Source organism: Carcharhinus amblyrhynchos, chromosome 20 (genome assembly GCF_965287045.1).
Source record: "Carcharhinus amblyrhynchos chromosome 20, sCarAmb.v2.hapA, whole genome shotgun sequence".
Classification (NCBI taxonomy): Eukaryota; Metazoa; Chordata; class Chondrichthyes; order Carcharhiniformes; family Carcharhinidae; genus Carcharhinus; species Carcharhinus amblyrhynchos.
Genome location: NC_137343.1, coordinates 48,035,469 through 48,057,187, shown reverse-complemented (window position 1 = coordinate 48,057,187; position 21,719 = coordinate 48,035,469). Strand labels below are relative to the sequence as shown.

At 46.4% G+C, this 21,719-nt stretch overlaps 1 protein-coding gene across 1 annotated transcript in view; it reads left to right on the top strand.

Moving 5' to 3' along the window:
* The window catches only part of sxph (saxiphilin), an 82,419-nt gene extending 69,588 nt beyond the window's left edge, over positions 1–12,831 (top strand). Inside the window, exons 14-17 of the mRNA XM_080208774.1 lie at positions 952–1,034; positions 8,418–8,602; positions 12,307–12,493; positions 12,589–12,831. Coding sequence (XP_080064900.1) covers positions 952–1,034; positions 8,418–8,602; positions 12,307–12,493; positions 12,589–12,632 — 499 coding nt within the window. The 3' untranslated portion in view covers positions 12,633–12,831. The remainder of the gene's footprint in view (positions 1–951; positions 1,035–8,417; positions 8,603–12,306; positions 12,494–12,588) is intronic.
* Positions 12,832–21,719: the final 8,888 nt, after the last annotated feature.

Genomic DNA, 21,719 nt, shown 5'->3' with positions numbered 1-21,719 from the left:
ACAAGTACTCTCCTCCAATCCTCTTCTGCATCCCCAATTTTAATTTTTTTGTGTTGTGCCTTCAGTTGCCTCAGCCTCAAGCTCTTGAATACCTTCCCTAAAACTCTCTACCTCACTTTTCTACTTTAACCACTCCTTAAAACCTATTTTGGTCATCTGATCTAATATCTCCTTAAGCGGCTCAGTGTCATATTTTGTTTAATGCTTCTATGAAGCATCATGGGAGGTTTTGTTATGTTAAAGGTGCTATATAAATATAAGTTGTTATTGTGTCTATTCATATATCCAAAGGCCTGTTGCCTCACTGGTGGATAAATCCTAAATTGGAATACCAAAATCTGACAGTTAAAGTTTATTTATTATTGTCACAAGTAGGTTTACGTTAACAACGCAATGAAGTCAATGTGAAAAGCTCCCAGTCACCACACTCCAGCGCCTCTTCCAGCACGTCTTTCGGACTGTGGGAGGAAACCTGACCACCCGGAGGAACGTGGGAGAATGTGCAAACTCCAAAAAGACAGCGATTCAAGCCAGGAATCGAACCCAGGTCTCCGGCGCTGTGAGGCAGCAGTGCTAACCGTTGTGCCACCGTGCTGCCCCAGTTATTTCCACCAGCTGTCTGGCATGGAAGTTGGGAGTTAAATTGACCTGGAATCCTGGAACAAAGTTAATTCTGTCACTGGGGCTTTCCAGCCTCTCTGGCTCCCTGCACACGGTACCTCTGGCCTTCACTGTGACATTAACCTCAGATTTGCCAGTGTGCCAGGAGTGAGACACTGAGCATCAATGCTGGTGATGTTACAAACTCCCAGTGCGGGTGTGAGCAATCACACGGAACATTTTATCACCGGGCTGAAAAAGAACTGGGTTTAAAAAAACTGTATTTGTATTACCAAAATTCAGAAGGAAAATCATTTCTCTTGCTCCATGACTGTTGTGCTCATTTTCCAGATGTTTAGTTGGGAATCCCAGTGGGAAAAGTCTTGGAGATGTTGCCTTTCTCGAGCATCACAACTTAATGGAAAACATAGAGAGTAAGTTTGTGATATTCTGCGGTTAAAGAATATCTCCACTGTGAATTATTTGGAAGCAGATGAAGATTTGTGCTCCTATACTTATGGTACGGGTGGGTTTGATGTGACCAATAAAGGGCAAATTAACAATATTGAGATCTAAGACAGTGAGATGTTTAATTTTCTCTTTCTGTAACCAGAGGAGAGATGAGCAAACTGAACATTTCTTCACACAAATGATTGTTATAGTCTGGAATACACTGCCTGGAAGGGTGATGGGTCAATAGTACTTTGGGGAAAGGCTGGGGAATGATACCTATTGCATAGCTCTATCCCTTCATGGAATTCCTTCATGAGTGTTGCTGGTGAAGTCAGCATTTATTAGAACATAGAACATTACAGCACAGTGCAGGCCCTTCGGCCCTCAATGTTGTGCTGAGTTATGTCCAATCCCAAGATCAAGCTATCCACTCCCTATCATGGTGTGTTCCATGTGCCTATCTAATAACCACTTGAAAGTTCCTAAAGTGTCCGATTTCATTATTGAACCACCTTAGTTATTCTTGAGAAGGTGGTGGTAAGCTGCATTCTAAGACACTGATATGTATCTGTATAAGACTCCTTGTTTGGCCTTGGCTGGAGCACTGATTTCAGTCCTGGACTCTGCACTTTAGGAAGGATGTGAAGGCATTTAAGAGAGTGCAGAGAAGATTCACAAAAGTTGTTCCAGGAATGAGGGTGGCACAGTGGCACACAGCACCAGGCACCCAGGTTTAATTCTGGCCCTGGGTCACTGTCTGTGTGGAGTTTGCACATTCTTCCCTTGTCTGTGTGGGTTTCCTCCCACAGTCCAAAGATGTGTAGGTTAAGTGGGTTGGCCATGCCAAATTGCCCCTTAGTGTCCCAAGATTTGTAGATTAGGTGGATGGTAGATGTGTGGGGATAGGGCGGAGGGGTGGACCTGGTTAAGATGCTCTTTCGGAGAGTTGATACAGACTCAATGGGCTGAATGGTCTCCTCCTGCACTGTAGAAATTTAATGTTATGAAAATAGATTGGAGAAGTTGGGACTGTTTTTCTTGGAGAAAAAAAAGCTGAGAGAATAATTGGTTGAGGGATTCAAAATTATGATGTGCTGGACAGAATAGATAGGGAGAAACTGTTCCCACTTGTGAGAATATTGAGAATGTGAGGGCACTGATTTAAAATAATTGGCAGAAGTAATATGAGGAGGAATATTTTCACACAGTGAGTGGTTCAGGCCTGGAATGCACTGCCAGGGAGTATGGTGGAGGCAGCTTCAATTGAAGCATTCAAAAAGGGTTTAGACAGTAATCTGAAAAGGAAGCATGTGTAGGCTTATGGGACAAAAGCAGGAGAATGGTGCTAAGGGAACTGCTTGTTAGAACCATAGAACCCTACAGTGCAGAAAGAGGCCCTTCGGCCCATCGAGTCTGCACCGAACACAATCCCGCCCAGGTCCTACCCCCATATCCCTACATATTATACCCACTAATCCCTCTAACCTACACATCCCTGGACACTAAGGGGCAATTTCTTAGCACAGCCAATCAACCTAACCCGCACATCTTTGGAGGAAACCGGAGCACCCGAAGGAAAGCCACGCAGACACGAGGAGAATGTGCAAACTCCACACAGACGGTGACCCAAGCCGGAAATCGAACCCAGGACCCTGGAGCTGTGAAGCAGCAGTGCGAACCACTGTGCTACCGTGCCGCCCTGTTTGGAGAGCCGGGGCAGACAGGATGGGCTGAAGGGCCTCCTTCTGCACTGTAACAATTCTGTGTTTCTTGACCCGCTGCAGTCCACGTGATGTCCATTGTGCTCATCCAGGAAAATGGAGACTATTCCATCACACTCCTGACTTGTGCCTTGTAGGTGGTGGGTAGTCTTTGGGGAGTCAGGAAGTTTGTTACTTGCTGCAGAACTCCCAGCCATTGCTCTTGTAGCCACAGTAATTATATGGCTAGTCCAGTTCAGTTTCTGATCAATGGTAACCCCCAGGATGTTGATGGTGGGAGATTCAGTGACAGTGATGAAGAGGCGATGAATGAATACTTTTCTTCAATGTTCATCAAGGAGAGGGGCCATGTTTTTGAGGATGAGTGTGTGATGCAGGCTGATAGGATGGAGGAGGTAGATGTTCTGAGGGAGGATGTATTAGCAATTTTGAAAAACCTTAGGTTGATAAGTCCCCTGGGCCAGATGGGATATATCCTAGGATTCTTTGGGAGGCAAGGGAGGAGATTGCAGAGCCTTTGGCTTTGATCTTTGGGTCCTCACTGTCCACGGGGATAGTGCCAGAGGACTGGAGAATGGCAAATGTTGTCACTCTGTTCAAGAAAGGAAATAGGAATGACCCTGGTAATTATAGACCGGTCAGTCTTACTTCGGTGGTCGGTAAGTTAATGGAAAAGGTCCTGAGGAATAGGATTTATGACCATTTAGAAAGATGCAGCTTAATCCGGGATAATCAACAAGGATTCGTGAAGGATAAGTGTTGCCTCACAAATTTGATTGAATTCTTTGAGGAAGTAACTATGTGTGGATGAAGGTAGAGCAGTTGATGTCATATACATGGATTTTAGTAAGGCGTTTCATAAGGTTCCACATGGTCGACACATGAAGAAAGTAAGGATGTGTGGGATAGAGGGAAATTTGGCCGATTGGATAAGTAACTGGCTGTCTCATAGAACCACAAGCTTTCGGGGTTAGTCCCTTCGTCAGGTGAATGGAGAGTTCTGGCCTCAGACAGAGCATATAAAGCACAGACTGTTTAGAGATTACTGATTAGAATGCGAATCCTTACACCTAACCTGCTGTTCAAGACCTGAAGTGGTTGACAATGTGAGTGGAAGGAGCACTGATCACAGGTTAAAGAGATGTGTATTGTCTCCAGACAGTACAGTAAGTGAGGTTTTGCGAACCCAGGCAAGTCACAGGGGTTACAGATAGTGCGACATGAACCCAAGATCCCTGTTGAGACCGTCCTCATGTGTGCGGAACTTGGCTATCAGTCTCTGTTCAGCGACTCTGCGCTGTCGTGTGTCGTGAAGGCCGCCTTGGAGAATGCTTACCCAAAGGTCACAGGCTGAATGCCCGTGACCACTGAAGTGTTTGCCAACAGGAAGGGAACAGTCTTGCCTGGTGATTGTCGAGCGATGTTCATTCGGTTGGATTAAAACCTGGTGTTGTCAGACTTTTTACTGTGTTTACGCCAGTCCAACGCCGGCATACCCACATCATGTCTCATAGAAGACAGAGAGTGGTGGTGGAGGGAAAATTTTCAGACTGGAGACCAGTTACCACAGGGATCAGTGCTGGGTCCTCTGCTGTTCGTGATTTTTATCAGTGATTTGGAGGAGAGGGCTGTAGGGTGGGTCAGTAAATTTACTGATGACACCAAGATTGGTGGAGTAGTGGATGAGGTGGAGAGCTCTTGTAGGCTGCAAAGAGACATTGGTAGGATGCAGAGCTGGGCCGAAAAATGCCAGATGGAGTTTAACCCTGATAAGTGTGAGATGATTCATTTTGGTAGGACAAACTTGAATGTGGATTACAGGGTCAATGGCAGGGTTCTGAGGAACGTGGAGGAACAGAGAGATCTTGGGGTTCATATTCACAGATCTCTGAAGGTTGCCACTCAAGTGGATAGAGCTGTAAAGAAGGCCTATAGTGTGTTAGCGTTTATTAACAGGGGGTTTGAGTTTAAGAGCCATGGGGTTATGCTGCAACTGTACAGGACCTTGGTGAGACCACATTTGGAATATTGTGTGCAGTTCTGGTCACCTCACTATAAGAAGGATGTGGAAGCATTGGAGAGAGTGCAGAGGAGATTTACCAGGATGCTGCCTGGTTTGGAGGATAGGTCTTATGAGGAAAGGTTGAGGGAGCTGGGGCTTTTCTCTTTAGAGTGAAGGAGAATGAGAGGCGATTTAACAGAGGTTTATGAGATGATGAGGGGTTTAGATAGAGTGGACGTTCAGAGACTATTTCCTCGGGTGGATGTAGCTGTTACTAGGGAGCGTAACTATAAGGTTCATGGTGGGAGATATAGGAGGGATGTCCGAGGTAGATTCTTCACTCAGAGAGTGGTTGGGGTGTGGAATGCACTGCCTGCTGTGATAGTGGAGTCGGACACTTTAGGAACTTTCAGGCGGTTATTGGATAGGCACATGGAGCACTCCAGAATGATAGGGAGTGGGATAGTTCGATCTTGATTTCGGACATAGCTCAGCACAACATTGAGGGCTGAAGGGCCTGTACTGTGCTGTTCTATGTTCTATGATGCAATCAAACATATGTATGGTTGTCAAGGGGCGAGGTACTCCTGTTGGAGATGGTCTGTGCTTGACTTTTATTTTTTATTTTATTCATTTGTGGGACATGAGCAGCATTTATTGCCCATCCCTAGTTGTCCTTGAGAAGGTGATGGTGAGCTGCCTTCTTGAATTGCTGCAGTCCATGTTCTGTGGGTTGACCCACAATGCCATCAGGGAGGGAATTCCAGGATTTTGACCCAGCAACTGTGAAGGAACGGCCGATATATTTCCAAGTGAGGATGGTAAGTGTCTTGGAGGGGAACTTGCAGATGGTGGTGTTCCCATGTATCTGCTGCCCTTGTCCTTCTAGATGGAAGTGGTCTTGTGTTTGGAAGGTGCTGTCTGAGAACCTTTGGTGAAATGCTGCAGTGCATCTTGTAGATAGTACACACTGCTGCTACTGAGTGTCGGTGGTGGAGGGATTGAATGTTTGTAGATATGGTGCCAATCAAACAGGCTGCTTTGTCCTGGATGGTGTTGAGCTTCTTGACTGTTGTTGGAGCTGCACCCATCCAGGCAACTATTCCATCACACTCCTGACTTGTGCTTTGTCAATGGTGGATAGGCTTTGGGGAGTCAGGAGATGAGTTACTTGCCGCAGTATCCCTAGCCTCTGACCTGCTCTTGTAGCCACTGTGTTCATGTGGTGAGGACGTGGATGTGCCGGCGTTGGACTGATGTAAACACAGTAAAAAGTCTGACAACACCAGGTTTTAGTCCAACCGAGAGTTCGCCATTCACCTGACGAAGAGGCAGTCCCCTCGAAAGCTTGTGAGTTTACTATCAAATAAATCGGTTGGACTAAAACCTGGTGTTGTCAGACTTTTCATGTGGTGAGTCCAGTCAAGTTTTTGGTCAATGGTAAACCCAAGGATGTTGACAGTGGGAGATTCAGTGATGGTAACACCATTGAATGTCAACTCACATAGTTAGAGTGTCTCTTATTGGTGATGGTCATTGCCTGGCATTTGTGTGGCACAAATGTTACTTGCCAGCCTAAACCTGAGTATTGTCTGGGTCCTGCTCCATGTGGATCGGACTGTTTCAGTTACTGAGGATACTGGAAAGTAGGCCTTTGATGAAGCAGCTGAAGATGGTTATGCCTAGGACATCCCTGAGGGACTCCTGCAGTGATGTCCTGGAGCTGAGATGATCTGTAACATCTACAAGCAATTTTCCTTTGCGCTCGGTTGGACACTAACCAGCAGAGAGTTTCCCCCTGATCCCCACTGACTCGTTTTCCTCGGGCTCCTTGATACACGCTTGGTCAGATGCTGCCTTGATGTCAAGGGCTGTCGCTCACACATCACCTCTGGAATTCAGCTCTTTTGTCCATCTTTGGACCAAGGCTGTAATGAGGTCAGGAGCTGTGTGACGCTGGCAGAACCCAAACTGAGCATCAGTGAGTAGTGTGTTGCAGAGTAAGCATTGATGATAGCATTGTCTACAACACCATCTATCACTTTGCTACTGATGAAGACTATGCAGTATTGTTATTAGATTGGATTTGTCTTTCTGTTTATGGAAACAGAATCCTGTTTGCAGGATTTACCCTGCAAACTTCCTAAACTTTTTGAGCAGATGCCATTGTTGTATCCATTTTGAAACAGATAGGCTAGGGCCATAGCTATTTTCGGAGTACCAATCTTCAGAACAGTATTACAGGTGGTATGTTGCCACGTTTTGTACTTTTGTCTTATCCACATCATTTTCAACCATTTTTATATCACATGATGGGAATCAAATTGGCTGAAGACTGGTATTTGTGCTGCTGGCCTTTATGTACTATCACAGATAGATTGCTAAGGGCAAGGTAAACAGGTTTCTCTCTTGTGTTGGTTCTCTTAACACTTGCCCCAAGCCTGTCTCCTTGAGGACCCAGCCAGCTGAGTATTGGTGCTGCAGAACCATTCCTGGTGATGACTATTGAAGGCCCCCACCCAGAGTACACTCTGTGTCCTGTTACCATCACTGCTTCTTTCAAGTGGTGTTCAATTTGGATGAGTTCTGATTGGTCAGCTGAGGGAGAGCATTGGGTTTCCTTGCCCATATTCCATTTTTGACCTGATTCCTTGAGATCTCATGGAGTCTTGATTCCAGGTTAAGTACGCCCAAGGTCATTCCCTCCAAATATATACCGTGGGCGGCACAGTGACACAGTGGTTGGCACTGCTGTCTCAGAACACCAGGGGCCTGGGTTCAATTCCCGGCTTGGATCACTGTCTGTGTGGAGTTTGCACATTCTTCCCGTGTCTGCATGGGTTTCCTCCGGGTGCTCCGGTTTCCTCCCATGGTCACAAAGATGTGCAGGTTAGGTGGATTGGCCATGCTAAGTTGCCCCTTCTTGTCCAAAGATGTGCAGGTCAAGTAGATTAAATGTGAGGGGTTAAGGGCAAAGGGGTGGGGAGGGGTTGGCCTGGGTAAGGTGACTGGACAGTCAGTGCAAACTCGATGGGCCGAATGGCTTCCTTCTGCATTGTAGGGATTCTGTGATCTTCTGTTACCAAATTGCCACCTTTGGCCATACCCAGGAGGAGTCTGAGATATTGGCTGTAGGATAAGATTTGGTATATATGACTGTCTTGGGCTGTTGCTGGACTAGTCTGTGGAATGGCTCTCCCAACTTTGGTACAAATCTTACCTAAAGGTTAACTGGATAGGATGCTGCTTCGTATTTCTGGTGCCTTGGTTGGGGTCAGGTAATTAATCCATTATTTGTAATATTTGACTTATTTTGTAATGGTTTCATCCAATTCAGTGACTTGGTCAGCCAGTTCAGAGGGCAGTTATTAGTCAGAGACCTTGGTGTGGGTCTGGAGTCACATGTAGGCCAGGTTAGGTAAGGACAGCCGAGTTCCTTCCCTAAAGGAGACTAATGAGTGACACAGTCATAAGCGGCTAAATGGCCTTCCACTGTGCTGCTGAGTTCCATTTTAAGTGAATTTGTTAATGCACTCACTGCAGATAGCAATTTGGATTTGTAATAATGTTCTGTTAGATTTCTAAAGAAAATTGTGTACTTTGAACGTAGTCATGAGCTGTATTGACTGTCCCCTGAACAGGTCTGGGCAAAAGTGAATGGGCCAGTGGTTGGACACCAGGTGACTTTGAGCTGCTGTGTCCAGGCGGAGAACGTGCCCCAGTGACGGAATGGAAGAAATGCAATTTGGGCCCCATCCCTCCAAATATCGTGATGACCAGATCTGTCATTGCCACCAAGGTCTACGACTTCCTGATGAAAGCCCAGGTCTGTGTCTTCTTGGTGGTTCATATTTCTCTCAGAGCCTCCCCCTCCCCTCGGAGCCCCTCAGCCCACCCTCCCCTCGGAGCCCATCCTCCCCTCAAAGACCCCCCCCCCTCTCCTGAGAGTCTGCTGTCACTGCTGGGAAGGAAGGGTTCAGGTTTGGTGAGGTGTTGTTTAATAGTTTCAAAATCAAAAACCAAAGATGTTAAAGGGGCAGCAGTGAGAGGCGGCACATGTGGAGAGGAGACAGGTTGTCCAGTGGCAGTGTAATAACACACATCACCCTCGTACAGCCAGGTGCAACTTCATTCCTTAATTTTCTTGTGCTGATGGGGAAGATACTGAGCTGAAATAAGTCACTTTGCCCCTTTGCCCCACCTTAACATTGTTTGTTAAGGCAGCTTGCTCAGCATCTTGGATCTGCTGCTGCACAGAGCAGACAGAGTGAGAGCAAGAATTCCTTTTGGAGTGAAGTCAAATCCTAATTGCTATCTCATCCTCAGTCACAATGCAGCCCCTGGTGACAATTCCCTAATATTATTTGTGGTACAAGTGTCCCCCAGGGCCAGTGAGTCACTTCCAAAGGCAAAATTAAATGGCAGTCCCAGAAGCAGTGGATGGCACGAGCCTCTGTTTTCCTTGCTGAAGCTGAGCTGATCCCTCCTCCTGCTAGGAGAAGCTGAAGAAGGAATTTGTAGAGCGTGAGGGGGTGCTGCATTGTCAAAGTGTCAGAATTGTTAAACTAAGGTCCATGTTCATTCATGTGATGGACCTGAAGAATGATAACAAGATTTCGAGAACCTGTAGGGGCTGGAAATTGGAAATAAAAACAGAATACACTGGAAATACAGCTAGTCCTAATGCCCAATCTTGAGTTTATCCACCATTTTCTGTTTATATTGCAAGAACACTGTTTGCTGTGCAGATACATGGACCTGGGTCGGATCTCCGACTTGGGTCGGTGTCTATTGGAGTTTGCACATTCTCCCCGTGCTTGTGTGGGTTTTTCTCCGGGTGCTCTGGTTTCTTCCCACACCCCAAAAACGTGCTTTTAGGCTGATTGGTGTTAACAAATTGTCCCTAAATTGGATCTCCCTTAATCTGGCGCACATGTAATTCTCTAAATTTGCGCCCCTTTATTGTGGAATCCAAGAGATGTAGACAAAAGTTGTAGGTAGAAGAAGGATTGGAAAGAGGCAGTCAGTGTTAAAATGGGCGGCGTGGGCTTGTAGGGCCGAAGGGCCTGTTTCCTGTGCTGTGTTGTTCTTTGTTTGTTCTAAACACTATCTTCATTTGTATTCACAAGGCTCCAGTATATCAGTCAGTATATCTTGGGAAGCAATGTAGGTTGGATTTATCTGTGGGTAGTTTGGCAGATATATCCTAATAACTTAGCCAGCAAGGTCTCCAGCCATCAGAAACAATGTTGAGATTGACCAGCTAACCTGGCTCATTAATGATTCCTGAATAAGCAATCCTGACTGAAATCCTTCCCGTTTACTGCCAGAGTTCACCATATTTATCAAATTTTAAAAAACATCTCCTTGCTTGCTGCAAAAACCAATTCAAATTAATCCAATTCATGGTCCCCATAAAAGAGATGCACAAGATCCAAACTGACAAGAAAAGGCATTGGGTCTGGTCTTGAGCTCGATCTGATGTTAGATCTTAGCCAAAAGACATCAATCCTTACTACCCTCTTAGCCAAAAGGCCGATAGATGTCACCATAAAGGAGCTGGCAGCAATCAGCTCACCAATGCCCCATGTCATCTGTTGGAGCTCTCTCTCCAGCAGCAATCCTTACCTCCCTTGTAGTAGCTGAAACTCGGCTTTTGGCATCCGGCACTGAGGCTGTCTGAGTCCCGGTGAGGCAGGAGCGTGCACAGCAAACTGAGTCTTCTCTGGTGGATTTCTCACTGACTTGGTGTTCCAGACTTTTCTCCAAAGCCTTTCTCCCCTCTGAGCACGTGTGGGCTTTGGGCGGGGTTCAGTCTCCAAGAGAGTCCTGATATTCAGGCCTGGTCTAATGCTTCCCTTTTCTTCTATTTCCAACTGTTTTGTTAAATTTTGATCCTTCTCTTGACAACACATTCGACTACTTTATTTGCGGATTCAGCTTACTACGCTTACTTTGAGATTGGGCAATGGGTTCATATAAGCACATCCAATTGACCAAACCAAATCTCCATCATTTGGCAAAGGAGACAGTGATAAGGTTAACACCATTAAACCTGTTTATTAAAACTGTCCTGTTTAGGTTCTTTGGACATCACTGTCACCTCTTGGGTGGCAAACTAGCATGTCATCCGTGTGTTAAAAGACTGTCCTGATTGTATTTCCAACAGTCGATCATTCTGTCCTGTTACCTCCACTCCCAGATAAAGTTTCGGTTTTACAAAATTGCTTTTAATTCCTCCATCTCTGGCAAGTATTTGCCAAATATTTATGTCAGTGAATTTCCTGTGCCATTACAGTGAGTCAGCCCAGATGACAAAGGGTGGGCAGTGAAAAGTGGCAGTAATCCCTCTGTAGATGGAGTATAATGTTAGCAAATGTGAGGTTATCCACTTTGGTAGAAATAATAGTAGGAGGGATTACTATTTAAAAGGTGAAAAGCTGCAGCATGCTACAGTGCAGAGGGCCCTGGGGGTCCTTGTGCATGAGTCGCAAAAACCCAGTCTGCAGGTGCAGCAGGTGATCAAGAAGGCGAATGGGATGCTGGCCTTTATAGCGAGGGGGATAGAATATAAAAGCAGGGAGGTCTTGCTGCAACTGTACAGGGCACCGGTGAGGCCGCAACTGGAGTACTGTGTGCAGTTTTGGTCCCCTTATTTGCGCAAGGATATATTGGCCTTGGAGGGAGTACAGAGAAGGTTCACCAGGCTGATACTGGAGATGAGGGGGTTAACTTATGAAGAGAGATTGAATGGACTGAGTCTGTACTCAGAGTTTAGAAGGCTGAGGGTGGATCTTATAGAGACGTACGAGATAATGAAGGGGATGGATAGGGTAGAAGTAGAGAGATTCTTCCCGCTTAGAAAGGATAGCAGGACTAGAGGGCACAGCCTCAAAATAAGTTGGGGGGGGGGGGGGCTGCAGTTTAGAACGGACTTGAGGAGGAACTTCTTCATCAAAGGGTGGTGAATCTCTGGAACTTTCTTCCCATTGAAGTGGTGGAGGCTACCTCGCTGAATATATTTAAGTCACAGGTAGATAGGTTTCTGATAGACAAGGGAATTAAGGGTTATGGGGAGCAGGCGGGTAAGTGGAACTGATCCACTTCAGATCAGCCATGATCTTACTGAATGGCGGGGCAGGCTCGAAGGCCTACTCCTGCTCCTGCTCCTATTTCTTATGTTCTTATGTACCACACTCCATTGGCATTGGAAATTAGTCTGGAAAAGGGGTTTAAACTCATGACTTTGAGTCTCCTATCACGAGGAACAAATAATCCTTGCTATTCACGGTTTTAGCTTATTGGTCTTCTTAGGCATCATTAGGAAATCAGGACAAGATATTTCACTAGAAGGGCATTTAAATGGATGGGATGCTTGAGATAAGTGATGGAAAGCCAGGGGTTTGACTGTGAGTAACCCTGCTACAATCTATGGAAACCATAGCCACCACATTAGCCCATGTGCGCTATTACCATCTTCGTTCTTTGTCTTTTGAAACACAGCTTAATGGTCTCCTTCTCAATTGACAGGAACATTTTGGGGTTGGCTCCGACTCGGAATTTCAACTTTTCCAGTCCCGTAGATACGGGGAGAGGGACCTGCTGTTCAAAGACTCCACAAAATGTTTGACCCATGCCACTCACTTGAACTACATGAACATCCTAGGTGAAGAATTCTTCAGTCTGGCTGAATCCGTTTTCAGTTGCACAGATTCGGGTAATACTCATGATTTTCTAACTCTTAAGAGGTGCAATCAAACTTAACACCATCGGGAAAACCTAATGGAGATTTCTTTACTTAATATTCAACAGAAATCCTCGAATTCTGCACTCAGGATGTCTGCAACACCTTGTGAATGCGACGCTCCAACCAACTCTCACACCCTGGTGACAAGGACCCACCCTGAGCCAAAGGTTGAGATTAGGTTACTCCACCCATTATTATTGAGGCATTGGACAAAACGCTTGGTCACCTTCTTCAGTGTTACTTTAATGCAGTTGGTAATTGTTTTAAATTCATGAGTAAGTTTGTGAGGTGATTTTGACATTGGTGAATGGTGTAACAAGGATGATAACAGCTCATCATAAAGCACTCCCAGTTTTAAGCACTCCCATTCTTGCCATTTGTCACCCAACACATCCATCCTTGTGACACACTGCCTTCCTACATCAACCAGAAAGCAAAAAGGTTCATTATCCAACTGTTTGACCTGTCAGTGAAACAGCCTTTCTTTCCCCCACCATTTTCAATACTTTTATATCCGGTAAACAGAAACATTAGGAGAAAATGATCAAGAAATCTATTCTTCTTTTAATATCCTGATGGTTTTTCTCCAGGGTTAGACACAGCAATGTCCTGGAGATTGTGATCTTCAATTCCCACAAACTCCAGGCCATTCTCGGAGAATTAGCAAAGCTGGTAGGCTATTCCAATTCCTATTCCTATTCCAGGTTAGGTTGATTAGTCATGCTAAGAAATTGCCCCTTAGTGTCCAGGGATGTGTAGGTTTGAGGGATTAGTGAGTATAATATGTAGGGATATGGGGGCCTGGGTGGGATTGTGTTCGGTGCAGACTCGATGGGCCGAAGGGCCTCTTCCTGCACTGTAGGGTTTTATGATTCTATGAACTCACAGGAGTAGGAGGCTCCACAAATACCCCCATCCTCAGTGATGGAGGAGCCCAGCACGTCAGTGCAAAAGACAAGGTTGAAGCTTTTGCTATAATCTTCAGTCGGAGGTTGATGCCAGTTTTCAGCCAATTCAATTCACTCCACGCGATAGCAAGGAACAACTGAAGGCACTGAACAGTGCAAAGGCAATGGGCCCTGCTAATACTCTGTATGGTACTGGAGACTTGTTCTCCAGAGCTTGCTGCTCCCCTGGCCAAGCTGTTCCAGTACAGCTCCAACACTGGCATCTATCTGACAACGTGAAAATTACTCAGTTATGTCCAGTGCACGAGAAACAGGACAAATCAAACCATCCCATCAGTAAAGTGATGGAAGGGGTCATTGAGCGGCACCAGCTTAGCAATAAGCCTGCACAGTGACACTCGGTCTGGGTTCAGGCAGGGTCACTCACCACCTGACCCTGCATCAAACATGGAAAAAAAGCTGAACCCCAGAGACAAGCTGAGAGTGACAGGGTGGAGAAAGGGGCGGGAACGGTTTAATATTTCAGGATATATGATCTTCAGGGAAGGAGGTAAAAGAGGAGGGGGGTGTCACAATGTTGATCAGGCAATTAGTTACAGCATTAAGGAGGGATGACATCTTAGAATGTTCTTCAAATGAATCAGTAATTTCACAGATGATATGAAAATTAATAGGGTGATAAATAGTGAAGAATATTGGCCTTAGAATATAGGAGGATATAGACAGGCTGGCCGGATCAGTGACAAATCGAATTCAACCTGGAAAGGTGTGAGTTGATGCATTTGGGCAGGACAAACAAGACAAGGGAAACCTTGGGAAGCAACGAGGATCAGAGGAACCTTGGTGTGAATGTACACCAGTCCCTTAAGATAACAGGACAGGTAGATAAAATGGTTAAGAAGGCATATGGTACACTTTCCTTTATTATTTGAGGCACAGAGTTTAAGAGTAGGGAGGTTATGCTGGAACTGTATAAATGTAAGTTAGGCCACAGCTAGAGTATTGTGTGCAGTTCTGGAATCTACATTATAGGAGGACATGATACCATTGGAAAGGGTGCAGGTGAGATTTATCAGGATGTTGCCTGGACTGAAGAGTTTTAGTTATGAGGAGAGATTGGATAGACTGGGGTTGTTCGCCTTGGAGCGGAGGAGGCTGAGGGCATATGGCTGAGATGTCTAAAATTATCCTCCCGGTGCTCCGGTTTCCTTCCACAGTCCAAAGATGTGTGGGTTAGGTTGATTGGCCGTGCTAAGAAGTTGCCCCTTAGTGTCCAGGGATGTGTAGGTTAGAGGGATTAGTGGGTATAATATGTAGGGATATGGAGGTAGGGCCTGGGTGGGATTGTGTTCGGTGCAGACTCGATGGGCCGAAGGGCCTCTTTCTGCACTGTAGGGTTCTATGATGAGCATCTATGATTATGAGAGGCATAGAGAGGGTAGATAGGAAGAAACTTTTCCCCTTGGTGGAGGGATCAATGACCAGGGGGTGTAGATATAAGGTAAGGGGCAGGTGGTTTACAGGGGATGTGAGGAAATACTTTTTCACACAGAAGGTGGTGGGAGTGTGGAACTCACTGCCTGACCTAGGTGAGGATCTAGAAACTATCATTTATCACGAAAGAGGTAGTGTTAGAACAAAGAACAACCCAGCACGGGAAACAGGCCCTTCGGCCCAACGAGCCCGCACCGCCGCATCACCCTACACCTATTCTACCCTGCATGTCTACGAATGGGACCCTACTCAGTCAGATTCAGGGAAGAAATAGTGTCAATTTGGTAAAAACCGATTAGCCTAAGAGCACATCTTTGGGGCGTGGGAGGAAACCGGAGCGCCCGGAGGAAACCCACGCATCCACAGGGAGAATGTGCAAACTCCCACAGACACAGGCCCAAATCCATGTGTCTGCACAGCCAGCAGTGCTAGTCACTGAGCTGTTGCGGCGCCCGTCTACCGGTCCAGGATCAAGCACACACACCGACATGAAGTACTAGGCCACTCCCGGACTTCCAAGAGCAGCCCACGCACGACCCGCCGTGTGCATGCCCCTCGCTTGACACGAGGTGGACCTCCACCTGTGGAATAAAGACAAAAAATATTAATCTTACAGCCTGCCCTTCCGGTGTCTCCCGAGGTTTAACCCTATTTAATAGCCCCTACCATATCCCTCCATTCTCGTTTCACTCATGTGCCTATCTAACTGCATCTTAAACGAGTCCAACGTTCCTGCCTCCACCACCCTACTCGGTAGCGCATTCCAGACCCCCACAACTCTCTGCGTAAAGAACCTTCTTCTCACCTCCAAATTATACCTCCCCCCCTCACCCTTAAATGATGACCTCTCGTGTTCGTACCCAGTCTAGGGAGCAGTCTCTCACTATTAACTCTATCTATTCCCTTCAGTATCTTATATACTTCTATCATGTCCCCTCTCAATCTCCGTCTTTCCAAGGAGAATAGCCCCAGTTTCTTCAATCTCTCCTCGTAACCCAGTCCCCCCATGCCAGGCAACATCCTGGTAAACCTCCTCTGCACCCTTTCCAGAGACTCCACGTCCTTCCGGTAGTAAGGTGACCAGAACTGGACGCAGTACTCCAAATGCGGTCTAACCAACGTTCTGTACAACTGAAGCATTAGACGGCAGCTTTTATACTCTATGCCCCTTCCTATAAAGGCTAACATCCCATAAGCCTTCCTAACAACGTTCTCCACTTGTGACGCAACCTTCATGGATTTGTGAACCTGCACTCCCAGGTCCATCTGTATGTCTATACTCCTAATCGGCCTACCTTTTATCACATAGCTCCTCTCTGCATTATTCCGTCCAAAATGCATCACCTCGCATTTGTCAGGATTAAATGCCATCTGCCACCTATCTGCCCACTGCACCAACCTATCTATATCCTGTTGTATCACCTGACAATCCAGTTCCGTACCCGCCAACCCTGCCATCTTGGTGTCATCAGCAAACTTGCTGATCACACCACCTACGCCCTCTTCCAAGTCATTTATGTAGACTACAAAGAGGGCAAGTTAATGGGGCTAAAGGTAGACAAATCTCCTGGTCCTGATGGAATGCATCCCAGGGTACGAAAAGAGATGGCAGGAGAAATAGCAAATGTACTTGTGGTACTAGTGGTAATAAGGATGGTAGTCTGCCTCCCTGGAGCAGGGGTACAGGATGTATCGGAGAGGATAGAGGGAATTTTGAAGGGTGAGGGGACCCAGGCAGAAATAATAATACACATAGGAGAAAAGGACGTAGGAAGACTAATCTGTCGTGGAACTGAGCCACGACAGATCAGCCATGATCTTATTGAATGGCGGGGCAGGCTCGAAGGGCTAGATGGCCTACTCCTGCTCCTATTTCTTATGTTCTTAAGACAGAGTAGGGCAGATGTACGTAGGCAATTTAGGGAGTTGGGGGCCACGCTGAAGAGCAGAGCCTCCAGGGTTGCATTCTCTGGGCTGCTGCCTAGTACCAGCAGGGCTAGGAATAGTGAGATCCTGCAGCTGAATGCGTGGCTGAGGGATTGGTGCAAGGTAGAGGGCTTCACTTTTGTTGATCACTGGGAAGTATTTGTGAGAGAAGGGCACCTGTACAGGAGGGATGGGGAAAATTTGAACGGGAGGAGGACAAATGTCTTAGCTGGGAGGTTAGCTGGAGTGTTTTGGCAGGGTTTAAACTAATATGGAGAGGGGGTGGGGATGAGACTGATAGCTTATTAGGCACTGGGATTGGGAGTGAGTTGGGTGACAGGGTAGGTTTGGGTGAAAGGAAAATTATCAGGGGAAAGGAGGATCCGAGTGGGCCTGGAGGGTTGGAGTGCGTCTGTTTTAATGCAAGAAGTGTAACGGGTAAAACGGATGAGCTTAGGGCCTTGATGATCGTGAGGAATTTAGATGTGGTGGCAGTGACGGAGACGTGGTTAAGGGAAGGGCAGGACTGGCAGCTGAATATTCCTGGGTATAAGTGTTTTAGGTGTGACAGAGGAGGGTTGAAGAGAGGTGGTGGGGTGGCGTTGTTAGTTAAGTAGCACATCGCAGCGGTGCAGGGTGAGGATAATATGGAGGAGTTAGGGATTGAGTCGCTGTGGGTGGAATTGAGGAATAGGAAGGGAGAAATTATGATGCTAGGGGTGTACTATAGGCCACCCAACAGCCCAAGGGCAGTGCAGGAAGGCATTTGTAGTGACATTTTAGATAGGTGCAGAAAGAATAGGGTTGTTGTAGTAGGTGACTTTAATCTTCCTGGAGTGGATTGGAAGGTGCCGAGAGCTGGGGGTACGGATGGGGAGGCATTTGTAAAATGTGTGTTGGAAGGGTCCTTGGAGCAGTACGTAACTAGCCCAACTAGGGAGGGGGCTATACTGGATTTAGTGTTGGGTAATGAGCTGGGGCAGGTGGTTGAGGTTGCTGTAGGCGAACATGTGGCTAACAGTGACCACAAGTCTGTCTACTTTAGGATAAAAATGGAAAGGGATGAGTGCCGTCCAAAGGGGAGGGTGCTGAACTGGGGGAAGGCGAGCTATAGCTGGATTAGGAAGGAGCTGAATGATACTGATTAGGAGGGGTTGTTAGCGGGCAAGTCCACAGTTGGCAAGTGGGAGGCTTTCAAGGGCAAACTGATAATGTTGCACGAAAGGCATGTGCTGGTAAAGAGGAGGGATGGGAAAGGTAGGATTAGGGAGCCATGGATCACAGGGGATATTGAGGACTTGGTCAGGAAGAAGAGAGCGGCATATGTTAGGTTGAAACAACTGGGAATGGAGAGGGCGCTGGAGGAATATAGAGAATGCAGGAGGGAGCTTAAAAGGGGAGTTAGAAGGGCGAAGAGACAGCATGAAATGGCTTTGGCTGATAGGATTAAGGATAATCCAAAGGCATTTTACTCTTATATTAGGGACAAGAGAGTGGTTAGAGGGAAAATAGGTCCTCTTAGGGACAAAGGAGGGGAACTATGCATTGAGTCTGAGGGAATGGGGAAGATCCTGAATGAATACTTTGCGTCGGTATTCACAAAGGAGAGGGGTTCGGTGTCTTGTAATGTCTTGGAGGGAGTTGTAGATCATTTGAAGGAAATATCCATTACGAGGGAGGAAGTGTTAGGGTTTTTAGGTATCATAAAAACGGATAAAGCTCCGGGGCCTGATGGTATTTATCCCAGGCTGCTTAGGGAGGTGAAAGATGAAATTGCTGGGCCTCTGACGCAAATCTTTGTCTCTTCTTTGGACACAGGTGAGTTCCCAGAGGACTGGAGGGTAGCTAATGTGGTACCGCTGTTTAAAAAGGGTAGTAGGGATAACCCTGGTAATTAAAGACCGGTGAGTTTGACATCAGTGGTAGGAAAATTGTTGGAAAAAATTCTTAGGGATAGGATGTATAAACATTTGGTACGTTGCGATCTGATTAGGGATACGCAACATGGCTTTATTCAGGGGAGGTCTTGCCTTACGAATCTGGTAGAATTTTTTGAGGAGGTGACAAGAATGGTTGACGATGGACGAGCCGTTGATGTCATCTATATGGATTTCTGTCAGGCGTTTGACAAAGTCCCCCACGGTAGGCTGGTAGAAAAAGTTGAGGCACACGGGATATAAGGACAGGTAGCTAGATGGATTGAAAACTGGCTGGGCAACAGGAGACACAGAGTAGTAGTGGAAGGGTCCTTTTCTGGCTGGAGGTCTGTCACCAGTGGTGTGCCGCAGGGCTCAGTACTGGGACCTCTTTTTGTAATATACATAAACGACTTGGAAGAGGGCATACGTGGTGTGATCAGCACATTTGCGGATGACACCAAGATGGCAGGATTGGCGGATACTGACGAAGATTGTCAGGTGACACAGCAGGATATAGATAGGTTGGTATACTGGGCAGATAGATGGCAGATGGAATTTAATCCTGACAAATGCGAGGTGATGCATTTTGGAAGGAATAATGCAGGGAGGAGTTACATGATAAAAGGTAGACCAATTAAGAGTATAGAAATGCAGAGGGACCTGGGAGTGCAAGTGCACAAGTCTCTGAAGGTGGCAACCCAGGTGGAGAAGGTTGCAAAGAAAGCTTATGGAATGCTAGCCTTTATAGGAAGGGGTATAGAGTATAAGAGCTGTCGTCTAATGCTTCAGTTGTACAGAACGTTGGTTAGACCACATTTGGAGTACTGCGTCCAGTTCTGGTCACCTTACTACTGGAAGGACGTGGAGACCCTGGAGAGAGTGCAGAGGAGGTTTACCAGGATGCTGCCTGGTATGGAAGGGCTGGGTTATGAGGAAAGATTGGGAAAACTGGGGCTCTTCTCCTTAGAAAGACGGAGATTAAGGGGGAATCTGATAGAGGTGTATAAAATAATGAAGGGTATAGATAGAGTCAACAGTGGTAGGCTTTTCCCTAGATTGGAGACAACTATCATGAGAGGTCACGATCTAAGGGTGAGGGGGGAGAAGTATAATTTGGATACTAGAGGGAGGTTTTTCACACAGAGGGTCGTGGGGGTATGGAATGCGCTACCAAGTAAGGTGGTGGAGGCAGGCACACTGGACTTGTTTAAGGTTTACTTAGGCACATGAGTGAAACAGGGATGGAGGGTTATATAAGATGGTTTTAAAAAGAGTCAGAGCCTCGGGTCGATACTGGAAATGTAATAGTACATGTTAATGTTTTGTCTCTTTTAATCCACAGGTGTCGGTCCACCTTGTTGTCTAACGAGGGGCATGCACACGGTGGGTCGTGCGTGGGCTGCTCTTGGATGTTTCGAGAGTAGCCTAGTACTTCGTGTCGATGTGTGTGCTTAAACCTGGACCAGCAGACGGGCACCACAACAGCTCAGTGACTATCACTGCTAGCTGTGCAGATACATGGATTTGGGCCTGTGTCTGTGGGAGTTTGCGTGGGTTTCCTCCGGGCGCTCCGGTTTCCTCCCACACCCCAAAGATGTGCTCTTAGGCTGATTGGTGTACCAAATTGACCCTACACTATTCTCCCCTGGATCTGGCTACAATAGGGGTACCATTCGCATACACACAGGGCAAGGTAGGTGTAGGAAAATGCTTTAAAATGACGGCACGGGCTCGTTGGGCCGAAGGGCCTGTTTCCCGTGGTGGGTTGTTCTTTGTCTTTGTTCTAATTTACCAAAATTCACTGGACTCTGGGGTAGTTCTCACAGATTGAAAACAACAAATGTGACGCCATTGTTTAAAAAAGAAGGAAGACAAAAGTTGGGTAACTATAGGCCGATTAGCTTATCTCTGTAGTCAGGGGGCACAGGTGAGTGTAATGGCCATCACTAAGGAGAAGGTTCTGGGGAAACTGAAAGGTCTGAAGGTGGATAAATAACTTGGACCGGATGGACTACACCCCAGGGTTCTAAAAGAGAAAGCTGAGGAAATTATGGAGGCATTGGTGGTGATCTTTCAGGAATCATTGGAGACAGGGAGGGTACCAGGGAACTGGAAAGTAGTGAATGTAACACCGCTGTTTAAGAAGGGAGGGAAGCAGCAGATGGGAAATTATTGGCCGATTAGCCTGACTTCGGTCATTAGCAAGATTTTAGAGTCCATGATTAAAAATGAGATCGCAGAGTACTTGGAAGTGCATGATAAAGTAGGACTGAGTCAGCACGGCTTTGTCAAGGAGAGGTCATGTCTGACAAACCTGTTAGAGTTCTTTGAGGAGGTAACAAGGAAGTTAGATAAAGGAGAACCAGTAGATGTGATTTATTTAGATTTCTAAAAGACCTTTGATAAGGTGCCACATAGGAGACTTAAATAAATTAAGAGCCCCTGATGTTAAGGGTATGATCCTGGTATGGATAGAAGATTGGCTGACTGGCAGAAGGCAGAGAGTAGGGATAAAAGGATCTTTATCAGGATGACAGCTGGTGACTAGTGGTGTGCCTCGGGGTCAGTGCTGGGAACACAACTTTTCACAATATACATTAACGATTTGGGAGTCCTTGTTCAAAATTCTGTTTGTTCTTATTAAGGGCTTGTTCTGTGCTGCAATTTTCTTTGTACTTTGTGTATAAGGAGTATAGTAGGGGGCTGAGAACACAGCCTTGTGGGGGACCAGTGTTGAGGATGATCGTGGAGGTGTTGTTGCCTATCCTTACTGATTGTGGTCTGTGGGTTAGGAAGTGCAGGATCCAAAGGGAGGAGCCGAGGCCCAGGCCACTGAGTTTGGAGATGAGTTTCATAGATATAATGGTGTTGAAGGCTGAGCTGTAGTCAATAAATAGGAGTCTGACATAAGCGTCCTTGTTATCTAGATGTTCCAGGGTTGAGTGCAGA